The 24365-nt window shown below is 45.2% G+C and overlaps 1 protein-coding gene across 3 annotated transcripts in view; it reads right to left on the bottom strand.

The window, feature by feature from the left end:
- Nucleotides 1-22660: 22660 nt before the first annotated feature.
- The window catches only part of RASAL3 (RAS protein activator like 3), a 79386-nt gene continuing 77681 nt past the window's right edge, over nt 22661-24365 (bottom strand). For all 3 annotated transcript variants that reach the window (XM_088480344.1, XM_088480345.1, XM_088480346.1), the window contains one exon: nt 22661-22820. In XM_088480344.1, the coding sequence (XP_088336470.1) occupies nt 22662-22820 (159 nt within the window). In that variant the 3' untranslated portion in view covers nt 22661. The remainder of the gene's footprint in view (nt 22821-24365) is intronic.

The raw sequence follows: 24365 nt of genomic DNA, 5'->3' as shown, positions 1-24365 counted from the left end.
TTGCAGTTGCGATCTGTGATGAATCAGGCCCTTAATCCCAGTGGAGCTTGCAATATACCATATACAATGGATGGGACACTGCTAGGCAATTTTACCAGATTAATGCAAGCAATCAGTATCCTGTGAATTTGCATTGGCTTTCATGATTAAAAGTTGTGTCGAGGTGTACAAGAAGGGGCATTTATACAACTATTTCTATACAGAACACACACATATATATATATATATATATATATATATATATACATATACACACATACATAATACATAACGAAATGTTTCAATAAATGGAACGTTGACCTGTGTAAGGTTGCTGTCGTGAGTTAGGTGCATTTGCACCACTGTTTTCCTTGTGGAACAAATCCTGTGAGTGCCACTGTTATGGATTGATTTTGTATTATGCAAGTATGGGAGGCATCCAGGTGAGATGGACTTTTAAGTATTGAGTGCCAGCCATTTCTGGATTTTCTATACATACATATATACTTGCCATATCATCCCTTTAATTCGGGACACGTGAATTACACAGGTTCTGTGGCTGATTAAAAAGAGTGAAATAGAGACTTGAAGTCAGCCAGCCACAGAATCTGTGTAATTCATATGTGTCCCGGATTAAAGAGCAGCCTCTTGAGAAAGGGTTCACACCAAACAGCTGTCGGGGCTTGGCACAAGATGTAAACCTTCCAGACTTATGTATCAAACGTCTGTTGATAAGTATTAGATTTGTAATGACTACATCATGGCTTATTAATGGTATATTAAATTGATGTCTTCTGCATTGGATTGGAGTGCTGGTCTCTTCCTCATCTGAAAACACTGAGGACAATGTATTTATGTATAGCTTGACCCTGCACCCAGTATTAATAGATAAAGTGTGTGCAGTTTTTCTACAAGATATAGCAAGATGACCTATATCTTATTTAAATGTTAGGCATTCCACTTGTTTCCTGTGTACTTGTAAGAACTTTGTGGCAGACCTGACATTATATATGGTAAAGTGCACTTACCTTAAAGAATGTTTTTTTTTTTTTCCCCAGATCACAGGTGAATCAAGGACAACCTGCTCTCAGGCTGCTTTAGGATTTGTTTGTTTTTAACTAATGGATAATTAATCAAAGCTGTGTGACATAAAGAGCAAATCAAATTCATGAGCTGGAAATTAATTAAGCTGGTATCAGAGCAGGTTGTGCCTGCTTTATGATGTAGATAGAGCCATAGATCGCACTAAAACATGAGCCTCCGCTGACCAAAGCTGGTGGAGAGGTCAGAAGACATTTTTTAAATAGTAATTCTGTAGGCGTTGTACAGATGTTATGGATCTGATATTCCCATGTATGGGCAGAGAGCAGCGCTTGTCTGTGTTAGCCGGTGACAACAGCAGAAGATAGGCGCATTTCCCCATATGTAGGCATGCTTTATGAGCGCATAAAAAACACTTTGACAAAACACTTTTCATGTGTCTTACATGTCCTAATCATGTCACTATTTCCTAGGGCAGAGGGTCCCAAACTCTGTCGTCAATGCACCCTAACAGTCCAGGTTTTAGGGATATCCATGGTTGACCACAGGTGACTTAATTAGTACCTCAGGCAATTTGATTTAACCACCTGTGCTCAACCATGGATATCTCCTGAACTGTTGGAGTGCCTTGAGGAACCTCTCTCCTAGGGTATCGGGGATGCAGTTTATAGACCGGCGGAGTAAATGCCTCCTGTCTATATAATGGCACGAGAAGCCCGATGGGGGACTTCAGATAGGCGTCAAAATAGCGACGCCTATCTGAATCCTGATGCCGGAACGCAGATACCCATCTTTGTTTTTCCTTTATATCAACCATGTGTAAAGCTCAGTCTCCCTCTCTTCTTTATCCACTGTGCATCTTGTTTTGCACATTAGTGTTGCAGTTGTTTTCCTTATGCCTTTAGTTGTATCCATTAGCAGACTGTGAAACGACTGCACGATTACGACATTGTAATCGTGCAGTCATTTCACAGTCTGTGCTGTGCCTACACTGAACGATCAGTCATTAATTGTAGGGTGCCTCATCCCCGAACATGGGCAATCTGTCGTTATCGGCATGTTCGGGTGATGATAGATGTCAAAAACGACCAGCAACGCTGGTCGTTTTTGACAGTAAGCTGCCCTATTAACAATTGAACGTTGTCGTTATCGTTCAATCGCTCTGTTTAATCGTGTAGTGGATAACCGCCTTTACTCAATCAGTAGGAGTTGTCCAAAGATGCCGCCAATCTGCAAGAGAAATGTTTCTGTGGGAAAAGCCTCACTATGCCGCAAATGACGCAGCATGTGGATATAATATTAATGCTCCGAAGCTATAATATCAATGCTCTGAAGCGGCTCTGCTAGTAGATGTAATGTACTTTGTCTATGTAAATTGGATCCACCAACATGACCCATTTCACCTGGTCCCAAACATCCCACTTTAGTTATTACTGCAGTTACATGGACTGAGTTAATTAATGAGAACTTGTTTTATTTTCTATCGGTTAACTCTGCCCAAAGACAGCAGCAGTAAACTAATCAGAAGTTTGAGAACAGATTATATTGGAGAGTCTGGTAAAATAAGTTTATCCATATGTTATACCTATTGATTTCTACAAGTACAGAAAGAGGTCACCTTTCTCTCCAGCCACTTACATGTAATCCAGGTGCTACGTGCCTATGGCTGGAATGTCTGGGTTTATTAGTGTACACTCCATGTAATCTCTTCTAGGCCTTTGGAATGCTGGTACTTGCTTCCTTAATATCGTCAGACTGTGGGGGGCTGGCTATTAAAATATCTGTGTTGCACTATACAGTAACCGCAGAAACCATCACTTCTGTCTTTGGGGTTTATTTACTAATTTTGCATTTAGGTGTAAACACTTGAATTAAACCAGCGCAAATTAGACAGTTAAAACAAGCGCCTGATTGGTGCATCTGCATCAGGGAAAAGTTTCCTGCTCAGTGCAGGTGATAGTAAATGATCCATGGATTCTGGTATTATAACTGATTGAGAGATGTATTTATAGTTATATGTGGTCCCACCTTTATATCTATCGACCTGTTTTGTAATAATTTTTGAACAACCGTTACATATTAAGAATCATTCTGAATGAAAATATCCTCACTGTCTACTAAACTGATCCCGCTGGGACAGCGGTAGCTACAACCACTATCCCTGCGAGTTACTTCCCCGGCATTTTCGAGGAGTCTTCACATTTGTAAAAGACTCCTCCGAGGGAATCTGACAGTGCACATGTGCAAAGTGTCAGTCCATGGAACTGGACAGAGGCTGCAGGAGAGGAATTGGAAGATCTCTCTCCTGCAAGTGAAGCTTCCATAGGCGTAAAGAGGTTTACACCCTCTAAAGAGGGTGTAAACTATTGGTACATAGAGGTCAGATCGTCGTCCCCATTGATAATAATGGGAACTGCAACAGAGGCGTCACCGGGTCTGGTGACACCCGGTGCGCACTCTGGATACCCCCCGCGCACCCGTCCAAAAAGGAGCGTGGCCTAAATAAAGGGGGTGTGGGCTTGCAAGGGATCCCGATAACATCACTCCAGGGGCAGCCTAGCATCACAGGAGATGCTGGGCTGCCCCTGGTGACTGGGCTGTCTGCGCTGTCGGCTCCTCTTCTATGACAGGATAATGTCACACTGCAGCACTCGGCTCCCGTCACTGCAGAGTGTGTCACCCCCTTCATGACGCCACTGAACTGCGATCTGCTGCGCTAATTAGACTTCTGCAAAAGCAAAAGATATCTGAAATCTCCTTTATTATTATTATCATTTATTTATATGGCGCCACAAGTGTGCCGCAGCGCCTTGCAAAGTACATAAACAAAAAGTTGACCAGTGAATTACAGTACAATGCAGTACAAGTACATGGATAATATACATTGCTACATTAGCGACCATAACACTTAGATAAGCAACAGAGCAAAGCAACCAAGTGTTAGGTGCCCTATTGGGGAATAAGAAGTAGATTAAAGTAAAGTAAGGAGAAGCACAAGAGGGTAGTGGGCCCTGCTCGTAAGAGCTTACATTCTAAAGGGGCGGGGCAGACAAACGGGTGTGACACAGATTGGGTAGATGGGGAGGAAGGAACAGCTAGGAAGTTAGGATGAGAGCTGGAAGGCATTACTGAAGTAGTGGGTCTTGAGAGCCCGTTTGTATGATTATAGAGAGGTGGAGAGTCTGATAGGGAGAGGGAGAGAGTTCCAGAGGCGAGGTGCAGCACGGGCAAAATCTTGGAGGCGGGAGTTGGAGGAAGCAGAGCCGTAACTATACTTTTTGGTGCCCTGTGCCATAGAGAGCATTGGTGCCCCCCCTCCCCATTTTTTAAATAGGGACATAATATATTGCTCCTGAAAAAAGGCCATGGCATCAGGAAGGGCCAGGAAAGAGATGAGGGAGGCCAGGAGATGCTGGGGATAAAAGAAGAGGATGCTACAAGTGACAATGATAATAAACATAAAAATTGACAGGCCCAAACAGCGCCCCCAGCCCTGCGGTGCCCTGTGCCATGGCACTGGTCGCACCACCCTAGTTACGGCCCTGGGAGTAAGTAATCAGTTGTCATGAAAATATCCTCACTATCTACTAAACTTGTTGAATGAAGATGGCAGACAGCAGAGTGAAGGGAAATGAGATCAGAGATATAAATGGGAGAAGAATGGGTGAGGGCTTTGTAAGCGAGTGTGAGAAACTTGAGTTGCGTTCTGAAAGGGGATCCAGTGAAGGGCTTGTAGGAGGGGGAGGCAGATGTAGAGCGTTTGGAGAGGAAGATGAGCCGAACAGCAGCATTGAGGATAAACTGGAGAGCAGAGAGATGGGATTTGGGTAGACCAGAGAGTGTATGAGGGTTTTAGTAGAATCCTCAGTGAGATAGGGTCTGATCTTGGAAATATTTTTGAGATGGAAACAACAGGACTGTGAGAGGTTCTGGTTATGCGGTTTGAAGGAGAGGGATGAGTCCAGGATAACTCTAAGACAGCACACTTTGGGGCTATATTAGATAGTTGTTCCATCAATTGATAAAGAAATAGTGGGAAGTGAGGTTATGTGGGAGAGTGGGAAGGTGATCAACTCAGTCTTAGACATATTAAGTTTAAGAAATCAACAGGACATCCAGGAAGAGATAGCAGATAGACAGTTGGAGATATGAGTCAGTAGAGAGGGGGAGAGACCAGGGGGCCCATTTATTAATGATCGCATTTTGAAATGCGATTAGGGCATCCAGTACCGCCCATGATCGCATTGCAAAATGCGATCATAGCGGCTGAATGTATGTACCGGCACATGCAGGGAGATGGGCTCCGAGAGGAGCCCGTCCCTGCAATGTGGCCGGAGTGCAGGCGGGGCTGCTACGCATGCGCAGTCACGCGGACTGCACATGAGCGGTGCCTATTGCCGGCGGAGGGATCTGGGAGATCCCTCCGCTGGCTGAAATGCGGTAGGTTGCCTATAGACTACAGCGGCTAACGCTATCTTCAGATGGCGTTAGCTGCTGGGGCCAACATTCCCGATATTGATACATTTGGCAGCATCGCATCCCCCATAGAAACCTATGGGGGAGGCGGCTTTCGGCGGCAATGGAGGGATCGCAGCAGGTATCGGAGATACTTAGTATTTGAGGTAAACCCCCGAAAACAGGTGTTTTCGGAGAATTTACCTCAAATTAACTTTGATAAATGGGCCCCTTGGGGAGGAAAGTTAGATCTGAGTATCATCAGCATAGAGATGATAATGGAGGTCAAAAGAGCTGATGAGTTCACCTAGAGAGGACATATAGATGGTGAATAGGAGAGGTCCAAGAATAGAACCTTGGGGATCACCTACCTGTAAATGGCTGTGGGAAGGAAGAGGAGTCATGAGAGGAAACAGAAGGATTGGTCTGAGAGGTAGGAGGACAGCCAGGAGAGGGCAGTGTCACGTAGACCAAGGGAGTGAAGGATTTGCAGCAGGAGAGGGTGGTGCACAGTGTCGAGAGCAGCAGAGAGGTCAAGGAGAACGAGCAGAGAGTAGTGGCCCTTGGAGTGGCAGCAAGAATGTCATTGCTGACTTTCATGAGGGCAGTTTTAGTGGACTGGAGAGAACGGAAGCCAGAAAGAAAAGGGTCAAGGTGGGGAGTGGAAGGAAAAAAAGGCGGTAAGGTGGTTGTAAACAATATGCTCAAGGAGTTTTGAGGCAAAAGGGAGGAGAGAGATGGGTCTGCAGTGAGAATGTTAGGATCAAGGGTAGGTTTTTTAAGAATAGGGAGACCAGGGCATACTTGAATGCAGAAGGGAAGGTGCCTTGAGAGGAGGAGATTAAGGAGGTGGGTAAAATGGGAGTAGGCAGAAGGAGAGAGGTGGGAGGGGATAGGGTCAAGGGGGGAGATGGAAGGGGGGGACCGGATGAGGGCAATGACTTCCTCTCCAGATACAGGGGAGAAGGATGTCAGAGACTGTAAAGTGGATGGTGATTCGGGAAAGGAGGAGGTGGAGAGCTGGGAGACTGGTTGGATATGATGTCCTGATATATGGAATCAATTTTAGATGTAAAGTAGGTAGCAAAGTCAAGGGCAGAGAGTGAGGAGGGGAGAGGAGGAGTGGGTGGGCAGAGGAGGGAGTTGAAGGTGGTGAAGAGACGCTGGGGATTGGGAGGAGATGAGGTTCTTAGTACATAGCAACAGTTTGTAAAAATGATGTTGAAACTGCAATTTCTACTTGCTTTTATGGAAAAAAAACCCTTGATAAATAATTTCCTAGTCTGTGATCTGTCTGCTTAGAATACACTATACAATTATCTGTCAGACATCTGTCCAATCTGGCTGGTTGGAATGAGAACCTGGTGATGTATGGGAATAAATGACAATCGATCATTTGCTCAAAAACACTGGAAAACAGAGAAAAACTGTTGTTTTAACAAACTGGTTAAATCAAACGAATTTAACCAATATGAACAATAATTTGTGTCCGTTTTTCAGTGTTTGGGAACATATGGTTGAATGTCATTTGCTCCCATACATTACCAGGTTTTCATTCCATCCAGCCAGATTGGACAGATATCCAACAATTATAGTGTGAAGCAGCAAAATTGAAAACTGAACCAATCAGACAACTCTCCAACCAAACAGACCGGACCTTGAAAAATGTCTGTTGGTATTTTGTACTATTCTTAGTATGGCAAAACACATTTAATAGGCATGACTCACCTTTTAAGCAATACTGGGGCAGGTCTCTGACAAACTATCACAATGGAGTACTTTTGTAAAAATATTTGCAGAGATTAAATATGAAAAAAAAAAACCCAGAAGGGTTGTTCTTTTTCCCAAATGTCCAATTAAAACTGTTCTTCCATAACGGCAAATTAATGTATGTGAGTAAAAAGCTTTTATATATTAGCAACATGGTGGCACAAATATTAGCATTGCTGCCTCAGAGCACCGAGGTCTTGAGTAAAATTTTTTTCCAACAATAGCCCTCTCTGTGTGTAGTATGTATGCTCTCCCTATTTGAGTGCGGTTGCTCTCTGGTTTCCTCCCAGCCTCCAAAAACATAATGGTAGGTGAATTGAATTCTGGCAAAAATTATCTTGTGTGTGATTAAGTGCTGGAAATGTAGCCTGTAAGCTCCAATGGTGCAGGGACTGATGTGAATGACAAACATTCTCTGTATAGCACTGCGTAAAATGGTGGCACTATATAAATAAAGTATAATAATAATAGGTGTTACTCAATATCAATTATCTCTTCACTCTTGTGGCTACTATACCATCAACTCATCTTAATGTTAGGGCTTAAAGTTAATGTTAGGGCTGAAGCAATATGACATTCCAGTAAACTACATGTTCCAGAAACCACCAGAGTGGTGACTATCAGAGTGCATATCATGGGGTCTGACCAGGGTGGAATGGGCACTATGGTTTTTCATACCTCCCAACATGACCCATTCCAGGAAGAACAAAATGCTCCTGGACTTCCCTCTTAATTTATGATTGCCATTACCTGTGGTGAAACACCTTTCTTATCAATTAACTAGTTCAACACAGGTGACAGCAATCATAAATTAAGAGGGAAGTCCAGGGACAGAGCATTTTGTCCCTCCTGGAATGGATCATGTTGGGAGGTATGGTTTCTATATTCTAATAGAGACCCCAAGGTGCTATGCTTTTGGAACAGGGTGGCATGATAGGTAATATTTACTGTACCTGTCAAAAGTTTTAAGAGAACCCCATTTTTCCATTTTTTTTTTATTTACGCAGCTTGATGTCTCTGTGTACTTTGAAATTAAAGCATAGAACAAATAAACAATACAAATAAATCATAGAATAATTTTGTTTAAGAAGATTTAATAAAAATTTGGCTCATCAAAGTAGTCACCTTTTGCAGATATAACTGCTGAAAACACTTGTGGCATTCTTTCTACAATGGAAATCAAATATTATTCAGGAAGTTCTTCCCAACACTTGTAGATTGCTTTACTTTCACCATTCTGTCCAGTTCATCTCAAACCAGCTCAATGGGGTTTATGTCTGGAGACTGTGCTGACCATTCCATAATTTGAAACCTACCATCTTGTTCTTTCCCTAAGAGGTAGTTCTGGCATAGCCTGGGGGTATGTTTTGGGTAATTTTCTTGCTATAGAATGAGCCCAAGGCCAACGAGACATAGACCAGAGGGCATTGTATGGGCTTGCAAAATGCTGTGCAAGTCGACGACTCGGGAACCAGCAAAAGATCCCCAAACCAGGCCACCAGCGTGTGAAGATTGACGATACCAAGAATTCAGCTGCAGTTACATGGGAATTGGCATGAAATACAGCCGATTCCCGGCAGCACCTGGCCGACAAAGCAGAGTTCCCGCCAGCGGAAGCCTGACAGCGCTAGAAATCCCGATCGTCACTAAGGTAAGTATAAACTAACCTAACCCTCCTTAGGGGTGCCTAACCCTAACCTCCCCCCCAAGTGCCTAACCCTAATCCCCCATCTAAGTGCCTAACCCTAACCCCCCCTTCTCCGCTGCCTAAACATAAGTCCCCCGGGGGGGTGCCTAATCCTAACCCTCCCTCCCCCTAGCCTAACCTTCCCGGGGGGGGGTGCCTGACCCTAAGTCCCCCCCAGGTGCCCTAACCCTCCCCCCGCAGCGTTGCGCTCGCAGTGCCCGGCATCCCTTCGATCGGGATGCCGGGCACCTGTCTCCCGGCGTCAGGAAAATGTCAGGCGTCTACATCTAGACGCCCAGCATTTTACCCTCATCGGGATATGACAGTTGGGAAGCCGGCTGTCGGTATTAAGGCAGCCGGTTTCCCGATTGTATACCGTTACATGGAATAAGAGGAACTGAGTGAGTACAGAAAAGTCTTGTATTCACAGTAAGTGTGAAAATGTACAGTGCCGGAGCAAGCCAAGGTAATTGGTTCAGAGAATTACAATACATGGACGTTCGATATGCAGATGCAGTTAAAGGGGGAACATTATGAAAAGTTAGTAGTGATCCTGGTGATAATCCCAAATTAGATAATGCGGACAGAGAAGAATGTGTATTCCATAATTAATGTGAAGTGACAGCACATGAAATGTGAATAACATTCAGACACCTTATGAAGACAAAGGCCTAATGAGACAAACCAACCTGAGGCACGCTATGTACAGCACTAAGGGCCTGATTAAGCAAGGAACGCAGCCGCGATTTCGCATGAACCTGGCGTTGCAATCGGGAAGAGATCACAATGAGCACACAGTCCACTCATAAAGTGATTGACAGGAAGTGGTTGTTTGTGGGTGGTGACAGGAGGTGGTCAGAGAAACACAGGCGTGCCTGTGCATTTAGACGACGTTACAGGGGCGTGCATAATTAAGCCCCTGCGATGGCATACGCAGCCTGAGTACTAGATACCACCAGGAAGTTTAGCAATTTCTGAGTGAGGTCAGGTCAACCACTATTGTGCGTATGAGTCTGATGGTTCTTGATGTTACCGATGTTTTCAGCGGCATTGCGATTGCATTCATTAGCATATTTTCGCAGCGTCCGGGTGTGTGCATATGCAGACTTGCGTTCCTTGCTGAAACAGGCCCTAAGCTAACTGCGTGAATGTGAATATATAGATAGGATGCTTTCTATATCAGCAAAGTAGACAATTATGAGGTTGCAATGGTGATGTTGTAAACCTTATGCCTGAGTATGATTTTCTAGCAGTAGCTTTGGAGTCTTGTGCTAAAAAACTCTATGAGAAGCAACAAAGGTAGACCGCCTAAAAGATATAGCGAGGAGTTTGCTGAATTTGTTTACTGTGAACCTCAAACTATACAATTAGCAAAGTCTAGCAGGTACTGGCAAGAATGGAAGTCAGCCATAGACAAAGAGCTTACGGCTTTAAACAACAATGACACGTGGACCATTATGGATAGGCCAAGCAACCGTAAAACAATCAAAAACAAGTGGGTCTTCTGCAAGAAGATAAACAATAATAGAAGTCTTGCTCAGTACAAAGCCTGACTTGTAGCCAAGGGTTACACCCAGAAATCAAGCGTTGACTATGGCGTTATTTTCTCGTCTGTTGCAAAGTACAATACACTCTGTATGGCTGGGGTGGGCAATAAGGGGTGAGATATGTAAAGGCTACTTGTGTTGTACCTGTAAAAAAAAGGGTTATATGTTTAAAAAAAATGACATAGGGTCCCCTCCCCAAAAGCATAACCAGCCCCAGGCTGCTCAGCCAGTCCTGGTTCCTAAAAATACAGGGGAAAAATTGAATAAGGTCCCTGTGTATTTTAGGAACCAGCACCTTGCTGCTGAGCCTGTCCTGGTTTTAAAAATGGGGGTCAAAATGGCGTAGGGTACCCTCTATATTTTAGCTTAGTCTGAAGCTCGGGGCTCTTCCCCGCACCCCTGAGCTGTGGGTATGGGGTGATAGTATTGTAAATAGTAATAAACTATTGTTTTTAACCATAGAACTACAGGTGCCAGCATGCCTGCCCTTTGCCACTTGTTTGCAATCTCACCCGAGTTTTTCAGTAAAAAATGAAAAATCTCTCCCAAACTCACCTGAGTTTGTCTTTAGTAAATTTGCAAGATGAGAAAGATGCCTAAACTCACCCGAGATTTCAATCTCGACCAAACTCGAATCTTAGTAAATTTACCCCTCAGTCTTCTAAGTCCAGATAATACCATCAGCATTGCATGTGACAATAAAGGTGCAATCGACTTGTCTTACAGATCCAAACACGATGGTCACTCTAAGCATATTGCTATAAGACACCATTTCACAAGAGAGCAGTTAGATAGCACATTGGTCTGTGTGAAATATGAAGTTAGGACAATCTTGTTGATAAGTTAATGAAAGGTTTGACATCACACGTACTAAATACTTTACTACAAAAATGTGGTCCGGAATGTATTTGAAATGTTGATGTGATATGCTATGCTTGTTTATACCCTCTTGTGTTTTTAGTTACAGATGAAGCATACCAAATGTGGTATGTCTTGTAGGTATTGTTAATCATGGCCGTCGAGAGCAGTGACAGACCCGGGTATTTGGGGGGGCCGTGACCAAAATGGGGAGGCGCCAGGGGCTGTTAGCAAATTCGAGGGTTTGGCGATCAGTGCGTTTGCTCTCTTCAACTCCCCCCCCTCCCCCTGAACATCATGCAGAGAGAGATAATTCTGACTGCTGCCTCCCCGGACCTTCTGCAGCCCGGAACATACAGTCAGGTGCATAAATATTGGGACATTGACAGAATTTTCGTATTTTGGCCTCTATTCACCACCACAATGACTTTGAAATGAAACAAACAAAATGTGCTTTAACTGCAGACTTTCTGATTTAATTTGAGGGTAATTACATCCAAATCAGGTGAACGGTGTAGGAATTACAACAGTTTCTATATGTGCCTCCTACTTTTTAAGGGGCCAAAAGTAATGGGACTATCAACTCAAAAGCTATTTTGTGGACAGGTGTGGGCTATTCCCTCGTTATTTCATTATCACTTAAGCAGGTAAAAGGTCTGGAGTTGATTCTAGGTGTGACATTTGCATTTGGAATCAGTTGCTGTCGACTCTCAATATGAGATCCAAAGAGCTGTCACTATCAGTGAAGCAAGCCATCATTAGGCTGAAAAATCAAAACAAACCCATCAGAGAGATAGCAAAAACATTAGGTGTGGCCAAATCAACTGTTTGGAACATTCTTAAAAAGAAAGAACGCACCGGAGAGCTCAGCAACACCAAAAGACCCGGAAGACCACGGAAAACAACTGTGGTGGATGACAGAAGAATTATTTCCCTGGTGAAGAAAAACCCCTTCACAACAGTTGGCCAAATCAAGAACACTCTCCACTAGGTAGGTGTATATGTGTCAAAGTCAACAATCAAGAGAAGTCTTCACAAGAGTGAATATAGAGGTTTCACCACAAGATGTAAACCATTGGTGAGCCACAAAAACAGGAACAGGACCAGATTAGAGTTTGCCAAACACATCTAAAAAAGCCATTACAGTTCTGGAACAACATCCTATGGACAGATGAGACAAAGATCAACTTGTACCAGAGTGATGAGAAGAGAAGAGTATGGAAAAGGAAAGGAACTGCTCATGATCCAAAACATACCACCTCATCAGTGAAGCATGGTGGTGGTAGTGTCATGGCGTGGGCATGTATGACTGCCAATGGAACTGGTTCCCTTGTATTTATTGATGATGTGACTGCTGACAAAAGCAGCAGAATGAATTCTGAAGTGTTTCGGGCAACATTATATGCTCATATTCAGTCAAATGCTTCAGAACTCATTGGACGGCGCTTCACAGTGCAGATGGACAATGACCCGAAGCATACTGCAAAAGCAACCAAAGAGTTTTTAAGGCTAAAAAGTGGAATGTTATGCAATGGCCAAGTCAATCCCCTGACCTGAATCCGAGTGAGCATGCATTTCACTTGATGAAGACAAAACTGAAGGTAAAATGCCCCAAGAACAAGCAGGAACTGAAGACATTTACAGTAGAGGCCTGGCAGAGCATCACCAGGGATGAAACCCAGCGTCTGGTGATGTCTATGCGTTCCAGACTTCAGGCTGTAATTGCCTGTAAAGGATTTGCAACAAAGTATTAAAAAGTGAAAGTTAGATTTAGGATTGTTTAGTTTGTCCCATTACTTTTGGCCCCTTAAAAAGCGGGAGGCACATATAGAAACCGTTGTAATTCCTACACCGTTCACCTGATTTGGATGTAATTACCCTCAAATTAAATCTGAAAGTCTGCAGTTAAAGCACATCTTGTTTGTTTCATTTCAAAGCCATTGTGGTGGTAAATAGAGGCCAAAATATGAAAATTCTGTCAATGTCCCAATATTTATGCACCTGACTGTAGCAGCCCCAGGCTGCTGAGCCAGTCCTGGTTCCTAAAAATACAGTCCTCTCTCTTCCTGCCTGAAATGCCGCTGCCTGTTACGACGGGGAGGGGAGGGCGGACCCAGGCTCCTCCAACAAGCCTTAGTCCGGGTAAACAGTACATTCCTCCCCTCTCTGTGCCTCTGTTTTTAATGTAACCAGAGACAGCCTTGAGCGTGGAGGTGTTGGTAGCGAGCTGACTTCGTCCGGCAACACTAGGACGATTGAGTTCCAGAGGCGCGACCTCCTACCTTATGCAGGTATGCAGCCGGGAAACCAGCAGACCTAATCCCAATAGCCGGCTTCCCGACTGCTTAATCTCGGCGAGGGTTAAATGACAGGCGTCTAAATCTAGACGCCTGTCATTTTACTGACGCCGGGAGACCGGCGCCCGGCATCCCGATCGAAGGGACTCCGGGCGCAGAGCGCGGATAGCCGCGGGGGAGGGGTGGGTTAGGTTTAGGGTTCCCAGGGGGGATTTAGGGTTAGGCATTCCCCCGGGAGGTTAGGTTTAGGCTAGGGGAAGGGGGGTTAGGGTTAGGCACCCACGGTGGGAGGTAGCGGTTAGGCACCCCACCGGGGGACTTAGGTTTAGGCTATGGGAATGGGGGGTTAGGTTTAGGCACTTAGAGGGGGGATTAGGGTTAGGCACTGGGGGGAAGGTTAGGATTAGGGGGTAGAATTAGGTTAGACAATACTTAACTTAGACGATCGGGATTTCCTCTTCTGCCGGGCTGCCGCTGTCCGGATTCCAACCGCCGGGCATGGGTCCGGCGGTAAATCATACCGATTCCCTTATGCACTACTGCACATGTGCAGCCATACCTGCATCTTCAGCTCCGTCCTCCATAATGATAGGATGTGCCCCTGAGAGTCTTCGTAGCAGAGTGTGTGAGAAGGCATTAGAGATGCCAGTGACCTTGCTAGTTTCACTGTACCACCACCACTGTACTGCTGTATATATGCCAGTGTGTGCATTCGCCACTGACACCACTGTATGTATACAGAAAGGCGTGTGCTCCTGTTTGTCTACATACCACTTGTGCTGTCCCATACGTCCCTGGCTGGATCTAGTACATCCATTATATGTGCATTGTATACTCATACATACATGCTTCATTAACCCTGTGCATACATGCCTACTCTCCCGATGTGGCCGGGAGCCTCCCGAAAATCGAGTGTTGCTCCCTGTCCCATGAAAAGTAGGCAAGCCTCCCGACGCCTCCATCCTCCCCCCCCCCCCCGCATTGCATCCCCAAACACCCGCAGCGGTGGGGCTGACACGTTTGCTTGCTGAATCGCGTCATCATGACCCCGACCCCTGCTCCACAATGCTGGAAATCTCGGCATTGTGTAGCCCCTGAACGGCATGTAATGTCCCCGGTCACGCCCCTTTTACCAGCCCCGTCTCCCTGCTAAACCGACCTGGCTGCTCCCTCCCGGAAGGGGCATTCAGGATATCGGCAAGTATGACCCTATGTCATCTTGCAAGGCTGTTCTACCTAGTTAATAAACTGAAGACCTGGTTAAGTCTGGCCTGATCTCCATCACACACCGCTGCCACCTATACCAACTATATGGTCTGCCAATAAATAAGACCTTTATCGTTATCGTTGCTGCAGAACAATTCTTCACCCATTACTTGTACCCTGAAAAGGCCGTTTTTTTTTTTTTTTTAATAACTCTGAAATTTACATTATTTTTTATCTTTTGCTACCCTAAACCTAACGCCATGCGCAGGGTGCACAGGAGGGAGTGATGTAGCAGGCTGCATGGTAATATAACCGTGCAGCTACACCAGGTACCTCACCCTGCTACAACTCCAACATCCTCTGGCCATAATACCCATAATAAGAATATAATGGGCAAAATATCTGGGAGACATTGTCAGTGCACAGTAATGGAAGGATTACCACAGAGCATTCTGAGAGATATAAAGACATGCTTTCAAAGAGAGAGTAAGAAATGTGACAGGCCTGATAAAAGCAAAATGCACAAAGCGAGCGACTCAGTGGTGTTCAGGAACACATTCAGAGCATATCCGTTAGGTATTACACAAAACTTACAAATATTAATACCTCATACAATATAATAATTGTGAAGGAGGTACCCGAAAGCGCCATTCAGGCCCACAAAACACAAAAGCAGAATAATGGGTAACATTGTGGCGAACCAGGGACATCGGAATGATTTATGGGGGGAGAGGGTGCAACATATAATTTAATTTTAGCAATAAATGTTTTCAGAGGGCCACTTGACACTGAGACAGCAGATCCTTGCAACTGCAAGCTGAGAAGAAAGTGAACTTGTGACAAAACATCTTTCAATGATGGCAAGGTTTTCCAGGTACTTCACCCACTGAGATTCCAAAGGGGATCTGCCACGCAGTAACAGGAGAGCTGCAGTCCGCAGAGGTGGAAGCAGAACTCTCAGGCTCAGCGTTCCCAACCCGCTTTTGTGGCAGAACTTGATGTAAAAGAGATAATTCAGGATGCAACGCCAATACCTGAGCCATCAGTCTCATCCCGAGTTAGTAATGGCTTGAAGGAGTCTCACCATGTTATGCATTGCGGGTACAGTCACAACAGGAGAGGACCAAAACAGTAGGTAAGTATTAGCAACCAGAGGGTAGCACGGAACAAGAGATTAAGGCAAAAGGGAGCCAAGGCGACAGCTGAAACAGGATCTTGTATGGGAGAACAGGTGCAGGTGTGAGAAAATTCCACAGGGTAGCACCGAACAGCAGAGTATAAATACTGGAACAACAAATGAGGATAAAGGTGAGAGTACCGTTGTCACAGTGAGTCCAGGATATTACAGAAAAGCCAGCACCTCAGGAGCAGCCAGGAGAAGCTGTCTCATAGTTTTTCTTCTTAGTTTTTTTATTTTTATTAAATTTGCAAAAATCTCTAAAAAACTTTTTACACGTTGTCATTATGGGGCATTGTGAGTAGAATTTTGAGTACAAAAATGAATTTATTCCATTTTGGAATAAGGCTGTAACATAACAAAATGTGGAAAAAGTGACGCGCTGTGAATACTTTCCGGATGCACTGTATATAGGTAACAGAGTAGTTTCATGCGTATAGTGTAGCAGTGTCAATAGAATGAATTAGCTATGAGGAAATCTTACATAATATTTCTTGTTTGTTTCAATCAGTTTTTGAAGGTCAATGACTGTTACTATCATCTGTAGATAACGTTCCCGTCTCTGTTATGAAATACTTGTGTAAAACAGATCATCATTCCTTCTGCAAAATAAATACCCCAAAATTTGCACCTACTTGTCTGCCAAGTCCATTTCATGCTGCATGCCCCCAACATGTTCAAAAGAAAGACCTCTATAATAGCATTCTGCAGATAAACCTGAAAAGGGCAGTGCTAGGACAGTAGAACTGTTACATTAAAGTCTGCTCTTCTATCACTTTACCAGCACCCCATTTAGCTATTTAAACTTTTATGCTATTAATGAGAATGACATGACATTGGGTCAACATGTTCTTCCTAGAAACGTACTTTGCTGCAATTACAGTAAGTGGTGCAAATTGTGTCTCTTCAGTCTTGCTGCCCTGAAAAATTTAATTTAATTTTTTTGAACTTCTGTACCACTATTCGCCATATATTTGCAATTATTTGGAAGTATCTTCAATCTGTTTAACTTCTCCAATAGGCTGATGCAAACTTCTGCAGTCTTCTCTCAGTGGCCAGTGCTCCGTGGCCCTGCAAATGTCTCTGTTTTGGTGAACAGTAGGTGCAGTTCTGCGATTAATAAATCACCTTTACAGACTATTACTATGAAATACTCTGGCTGCGATTGATCACTCCTTTGTGCTCAGGGCCTGATTCAGACCCGGTCGCAGGCGTTAAGAGCTCGCAACCGGATCATTGGTGGCCCACAGTGCATGCGCACGGCGGAGCCGGCTCCGTCGTGTGCATGCGCGAGACCCAGCTAGTGACGGGCAATCCGTCGCTCCGGGTCTCGCACCAAAGGGGGCGAGGCTGTCGATGTTGAGTGACAGCTCGCCCCCTTTGGTGGGCGGGCTAGGGGGGTGGCTGCCCAAACTGAGGCGTTCCCGAGGGAAGGCTTGCCGTTTGGGGACGGCCCCACTGACATCATGAGTGATGTCAGTGGAGAGATTCCGGCTCTGTTAGAGCCGAAATCTCTCTGGGGCTTGTGGTCACGAGACCGTACCACAAGGGTCTCGTCGCAAGCCTGATGGTCATGATGGTCTTGACCATCGCAACCATCATCATGGCCACTCGCTATAGCTGTGGGTGGTCACCCACAGCTATGCGAGCGACCAGGAGGCCGTACAAAAAAAAAACGCCCTGATTCAGAGCGAGCACTCTTTCCGGCTCTGAATCTGGGCCTGATTCAGACCCACTCGCAAGCGCTATGCGCTCGCAAGCGGGTCGATGGTGGCCCAGTACGCATGCGCGAGACCAAGGTAGCGACGGGCAAACCGTTGCTCCGGGTCTCGTACCAAAGGGGGCGTGCTGTTGATGTTGAGCGACAGCACGCCCCCTTTGGTGGGCGGGCCAGGGGCGTGGCTGCCCAGACGGAGGTGTTCCCATGGGAACGCCTACCATCTGGGGCCGGCCCCACTGACATCACAAGTGATGTCAGTGGGAGTGCTCTCGGCTCTGATAGAGCCGAAAGCACTCTAGGGCTTGCGGCAACGAGACCATACCACAAGGGTCTCGTCGCAAGCCCGATGGTCGCAATGGTCTTGACCATCGCGACCATCTTCCTGGCCGCTCGCTATAGCTGTGGGTGGTGACCCACAGCTATGCGAGCGGCCAGGTGGCTGCTCTAAAAAAACAGGAGGCCAGCCCTAATTCAGAGCGAGTGCTCTGCCAGAGCGTCTGTCCCATTCATCCTGTGCTAAATAGAAATTAAATTAAATAGGAATCGCTTATACTAAAGACGTTGTGCCAACATTTCGAAGATAGCATCTGACCAACATCCCTATTTACAGATCAAGCAAAGAGATAAAGCAGCGAAAACCTGGCTTACACATCCGCAATTTTCCCACATACTTCATTCATTTGTTTTACAGTATGTTTCCCCCAAGAGTCAATCGTCCTTATTACTCGTAGTTCTCCTTTTCTGAAATGATGCATAGCAAACATGCAACAACTTGTTCCAGTCTTTAGCTAACTTACAACAAGAATGTGGCTTCTGTGTCCTGTCTACACAGTATTATCTTGAAATGAGCAGAACATTGTATCACGCAACATGGAACCTTACATAATGGTTTTATTTGGCACAGATTTAAGCTTTCCAGCAGAAATTCCTTGGATGCAGCAGCGGATCACAGAAGCTGGCAGGAGGCGTCTAGTTACACAAGACGCCCCCTGCTGCATTTGCATAATCTCGCACAGCCGCTGCGCACAAAGACGCAGCGGCTGTGGGAATAACGGACATCTCTGAATCAGGCCCAGAGTCACAGCAGTGATTGAGACGCTCGGGGCCAAATGTAATAGGGTGTCTGTTTTAGTAACAGTACAAACTCGCACTTTCTCGCACTTTTAAAAAGTGCGAGTTTGTTCTGAAACTCGCAAATTCAATAGCCTGCGAACTTTTCAGCTCGAGGCTACTGCATTTGCGAGTTTAGGCGAGTTTAGGTCTATGTAAACTGACACGTTTTTAATGCGAGTAGCATTAAAAGGTGCGAGTTTTAGAGAAGCCATCACAGATCAGTGAGATCCGTGATGGCTTCTGTGTGTGTTTAAAAAAAAAAAAACGTGCACCCCCTCCCCAAAAGCATAACCAGCCCCGGGCTTTATAAAGCCTGTTCTGGTTCTAAAAGTACAGGGTCCAAAATACGTAGGGGGCCCCTGTATATTTAGAACCAGCACAGGGCTTTGTTGAGCTGGTCCTGGTTCTGGAAAATCAGGGGACAAAACGAGTAGGGGTCCCGTGAAAATTCCAAAACCAGCACCAAACTCTTTCTAGCGGGGGGATAATGCCACAGCCAGGGAAAACCTTTCACCGGTTTCCCCGGCCAAAGCATTATCCCTGACCGCTAGTCAGTCCAGGCCGGGGTTCCCTGGGGAGTTGGGTACCCCCCAATAAAGGGGTACCCCCTCCAGGGAACCCCAGGCCTAGACTGATAGCCCGGGGCTATCCCCGGCACCCTATGGCCGTGGGTGCCGGGTTGATAGTGTTAGTGTAAAAATGACGTTTCCATATTGTCTTTAGTTGTAGAACCACAAGTACCAGCAAGCCTCCCCTGCATGCTGGTTTTTTGAGAACCACAAATACCAGCATGTGGGGCATTATGGGCCCGCTGGCACTTGTATTCCACAACTAAAGAAATACGTAAATAAACAAACATACACCGTGAAAGTAAAATTTTTATTAAACATACATGCACACTCACACTCACACATAATCATCTAGTATCCGAAGTAATCCATAGGGGTGTACCTGAAAAAAAAAACATACTCATCTCTCCTATGCGTAGATCACGTCCACTTCTCCAAGTAGGCAATCCATGGGTTAAAATAAAAAAACGATCCATGCGGACTGAGCAAAGGTATGTGTGTACACATACCTTTGCTCCGCGTAAATGACCAGGGCACACGTGTGCCCCGTCAGTGAAGGGGCCGCCAGCCAATAAGGGAGCATCTCCGTCGGAGCAGTTCCCTGATTGGCTGAATACGGTCAGCCTGTGTCTCCCATAGACTTCTATGGTGAGAATTCCCCATTGAAGTCTATGGTGGGAACCGCTACATCGTAGCCGCAAGGTTACCTCAGGTTAATCTTGTGGAAACATCAATGATACAATGTCGCGACATTGTATCATTGATGTAACCACAAGATTAACCTCAATTAATCTTGCAGTTACGATGTAGCGGCTCCCTGCATAGACTTCTACGGGGAATTCTCACCATAGAAGTCTATGGGAGACACAGGCTGACCGCATTCAGCCAATCAGGGAGCTGCTCCTACGGAGATGCTCCCTGATTGGCTGGCAGCCCCTTCAATGACGGGGCACACGTGTGCCCCGGTAATTTACACGGAGCAAAGGTATGTGTACACACATACCTTTGCTGTGACCGGCATGGTTCGGATTTTTTTGCGTGGATGTTTGTTCTTTTTAACCCATGGATTGCCTACTTGGACAAGTGGACGTGATCAACGCATAGGAGAGGCGAGTATGGATTTTTTTTTCAGGTACACCCCTATGGATTACTTCGGATACTAGGTGAGTAAGTGTGAGTGTGCATGTATGTTTTATTAAAATTTAACATTCACGGTGTATGTTTGTTTATTTACGTATTTCTTTAGTTGTGGAACTACAAGTGCCAGCGGGCCCGTAATGTCCCGCATGCTGGTATTTGTGGTTCTCCAAATACCAGCATGCAGGGGAGGCTTGCTGGTACTTGTGGTTCTACAACTAAAGACAATATGGAAACTTTATTTTTACACTAACACTATCAACCCGGCACCCACGGCCATAGGGTGCCGGGGATAGCCCCGGGCTATCAGTCTAGGCCTGGGGTGCCCTGGAGAGGGGTACCCCTTCATTGGGGGGGTACCCAACTCCCCAGGGATCCCCGGCCTGGACTGACTAGCGGTCAGGGATAATGCTTTGGCCGGGTAAACCGGTGAAAGGTTTTCCCTGGCTGTGGCATTATCCCCCCGCTAGAAAGAGTTCGGTGCTGGTTCTGGAATTTTCAGAGGACCCCTACTCGTTTTGCCCCCTGATTTTCCAGAACCAGGACCAGCTCAACAAAGTCCTGTGCTGGTTCTTAATATACAGGGGCCCAATATGCATTTTGGCCCCTGTATTTTTAGAACCAGAACAGGCTTTATAAAGCCCGGGGCTGGTTATGCTTTTGGGGAGGGGGTGCACGTTTTTTTTTAAACACACACAGAAGCCATACTCTAAAGGGGCACATACATCTGTCCTGTATCGGGGCAATTCACTGTTTTCCAGATGCTGGGATCAGAGAAATGCAACATGTTGGACAACCTCAATACCCCGATTCAGACCTGAAAAATGGTTGGAATCAGAGTGTCGGGGATATTTAACATGTTGAATTTCCCCAATTCCCAAACGGATCGCAGATCACTGATGTCCGATGATCAGTGTTTTCATATGCTAATCGGCGTCGCCAGAATGTGGAGCCAGGCCGTAGATGTATGGCCTGTATTACAAAGAATCTGCAGCTAGCATGAAGCAGGTGCAAGCTACAGCCTGGCTCAATAGAATGCTCTGTGTATTGTATGGCAATCTCTAGGATGGTATCTGCACTGAATGTCATTATGGGGCTTTAGGTTTTGGGTAAAAAAAAAAGGTTAGGTTGCTACTGAAGTAATTAATTAGTTTTGAGAAGAGGTTATTGATGAGGGTATAATATTGTTTGGTGGTCACAAAACTGTTCTATTCTGTGTTGATCACTAGAATGCTTTCTGTATTGTATGACAGTCACTGGGATGCTCTCTGTATTATGTAGCGGTCACTGGGATGATTTGTATTGTATGGCAGTCACTGGGATACTCTGTATTATATAGTGGCCACTGAGATGCTCTCAGTACTATATAGCGGTCACTGGGATGCTCTCTGTATTGTATGGCATTCACTATGATACTCTATGTACTCTATGTCATTAGGTTTTGTTAATAGTTAGGCAGAAATTATGCTACTTTTTTCTTTTACAATACTGCAGAAAATGTTTTTAGCATACTTTTGTGTTTGCCCCACCGTCCAAGTCGCAGCTGAATGTGCATCGCCCCAGCCTGAACGCAATCCAAATAATAAGCCACTGGAGTCAATCAGATCATCATTTGGCCTGCTTTCAGAAGGTGACTGCTATCGGCCACATGGATAAGTCCAAACGTGTTCTGAAAGAGGTACGGTTGCTCAGTATGGGTGCTGAAGGACTGGATCTTGTACAATTTGGCTCCCTGCATGTTTGGCCAAATTAAACACTGAACTTGACATTTGACCCATCGGGACGGGGTAGGATCGGTCTGTATGGCTTTGATTCAGTTCTTTGTAATTAGAGATGGAGGTTATGGTAGGAGATTAGAATAAATTAAAGTGAAGTACAACAAATGATCTGAAAGGAAATTGTAATGTTCCTGTTGGGAGAGGACCAGAATGTATTGTAAAAATGTAATGGGTTGACAGGCAGACTCCACTAGAAGTTGTAAAATTATGATTGTGTTGGGGGAAATGAATATAGAACTGAAAGCATTGTACCAAATTGTCTGTAATTGGAAAATCTTGAAATATAACAATGTGTTTTTTATTTTTTTTAATTATGTATTTGACAGATTAAGCTGCATCTGAGTTGTCCTTAATAGCTGTAGAGACAGTAGTGATGGATGCACTCTCCAATGTATTTTCCATCTTGTCCTCTCGCTCACTGAAGTCCTCTGTGGTGTTCTCAGGTATCTTCCTGTACATCTTCTCCAGATATGACAGGCGTCTCTCCTACCAAGAGCACAATAATAATGTGAAGGTCAGTGTGGTGGGAGACAATTTATGTCTGAGACAGTAGTGCCCCCTATGGCTCGAGTCATGTATAATAAGCAGATAGTAGCACTGGTCTCATGTCGCTTAGTAGGATGATGAGTACATGGCTCTTTCTAATTTCCCACTGGCAATAGCTAATTAGGCCTGGCAGTGGCGTCACAAAGGGGGTGCGGACCGCACCCGGGTGTCACCTGCTGGGTGACATCAAAGTGCCGACTCCTCAGTGACAGGAGCCGGGTGCTGCACTGTAGCATTATGGTGTGGTCGCATCTCATGCAACCAAGCCAGGAAAGTGTTTAATTCTTATATGCTATTAGCATTATTACGGTTAGTAAATAATAAAATGGCATTACTATTATATACAGGGACACCAGAATGTTTTTAGGTTGGGGAGGGGCAAGATATAATTTAATTTTGGCACCCCTATATATTTATATCTATATATATTATTATATAGTATATATATATATATATATACCTATCTATAATTAATACATTTGTTATTAGTATTATTATTACTACTACTGCTAATAAATAAAAAAAAACACACACAGGAAAAAAAGCACACACATATTGTCCCTTGCAGAAGAAAAATATAACACATTGTTCCCACAGGAAATTAATAAAATACGCATTTATTATTGCCCCAGCCCCGCACAGAAAACTTAACTGAGCTCCCGTTCCCTCAGCCGCGGGCAGCACTGGCTTCCCTATGGGCTGGGGCATTCGTGCAGCTGCTCCACTGGAACAGCCCTCGAGCCCCCACTTAGTATAGGGCAGAGGGCAGGCTGTGAAAGGTAGGGAGCAGAGGAGGGGCCAGCCCACAGTAACTAGCCACACAATGGTCGTAACCAGGTGCAGGGGGGAGGAGGGCCCCGGAGGTGGAGTAGCCGGAAAGGACATTTATCTCTGCCCGAACACTGCATGTGGTAATCCATGCCAGAATGCGCCGTTCACAAATGTTTGGGGGTTGTGGCGAGCCACCCCCTTGTTCCCCCCTTTCCGGCACCTATAACTATATATACCAGCTAGTAAAGGGTAATTTTGGTTTCTATCCACTGCTCTGCCCCTCCCCCTCGTCATCATCACCCCACAGTCATCCTGCCTCCCCCATACTTACCGTGTTCTAGGCGGCGCGTTCCTCCTCTCCTACAATACTCGGTCTGTCCCGTTTCCCAAGCAGTGGGAGCCATCTATTTTGCCTCCGGGCACCTGGCATGAGCTTACGCCACTGTGGCCAGCCTTACAGATTACTGATTCACAATGCTGACCAAACCCTTCAGATCATACTTTAGAGAATACTCTTCTGCATTGCTGTAATAAAAGTATTCCTTCTTAATCCCAAAATATGGCATTCGGATATATTACCTGGATCCATCACCCCTATAATGTCCTCTGTCAATTATAGCTACCTATACCATCCAATCGATTTTTAAATTGTTATAGTGAATTTGCCATCACAACCTCATGCGATAAGAAATGTAACATATTAATCATCCTTAC

This window comes from Taudactylus pleione, unplaced genomic scaffold (assembly GCF_031769625.1).
Source record: "Taudactylus pleione unplaced genomic scaffold, aTauple2 ptg000253l, whole genome shotgun sequence".
NCBI lineage: Eukaryota > Metazoa > Chordata > Amphibia > Anura > Myobatrachidae > Taudactylus > Taudactylus pleione.
The sequence above is the reverse complement of the archived record's forward strand: the minus strand, read 5'-3'. Positions and strand labels throughout refer to the sequence as shown.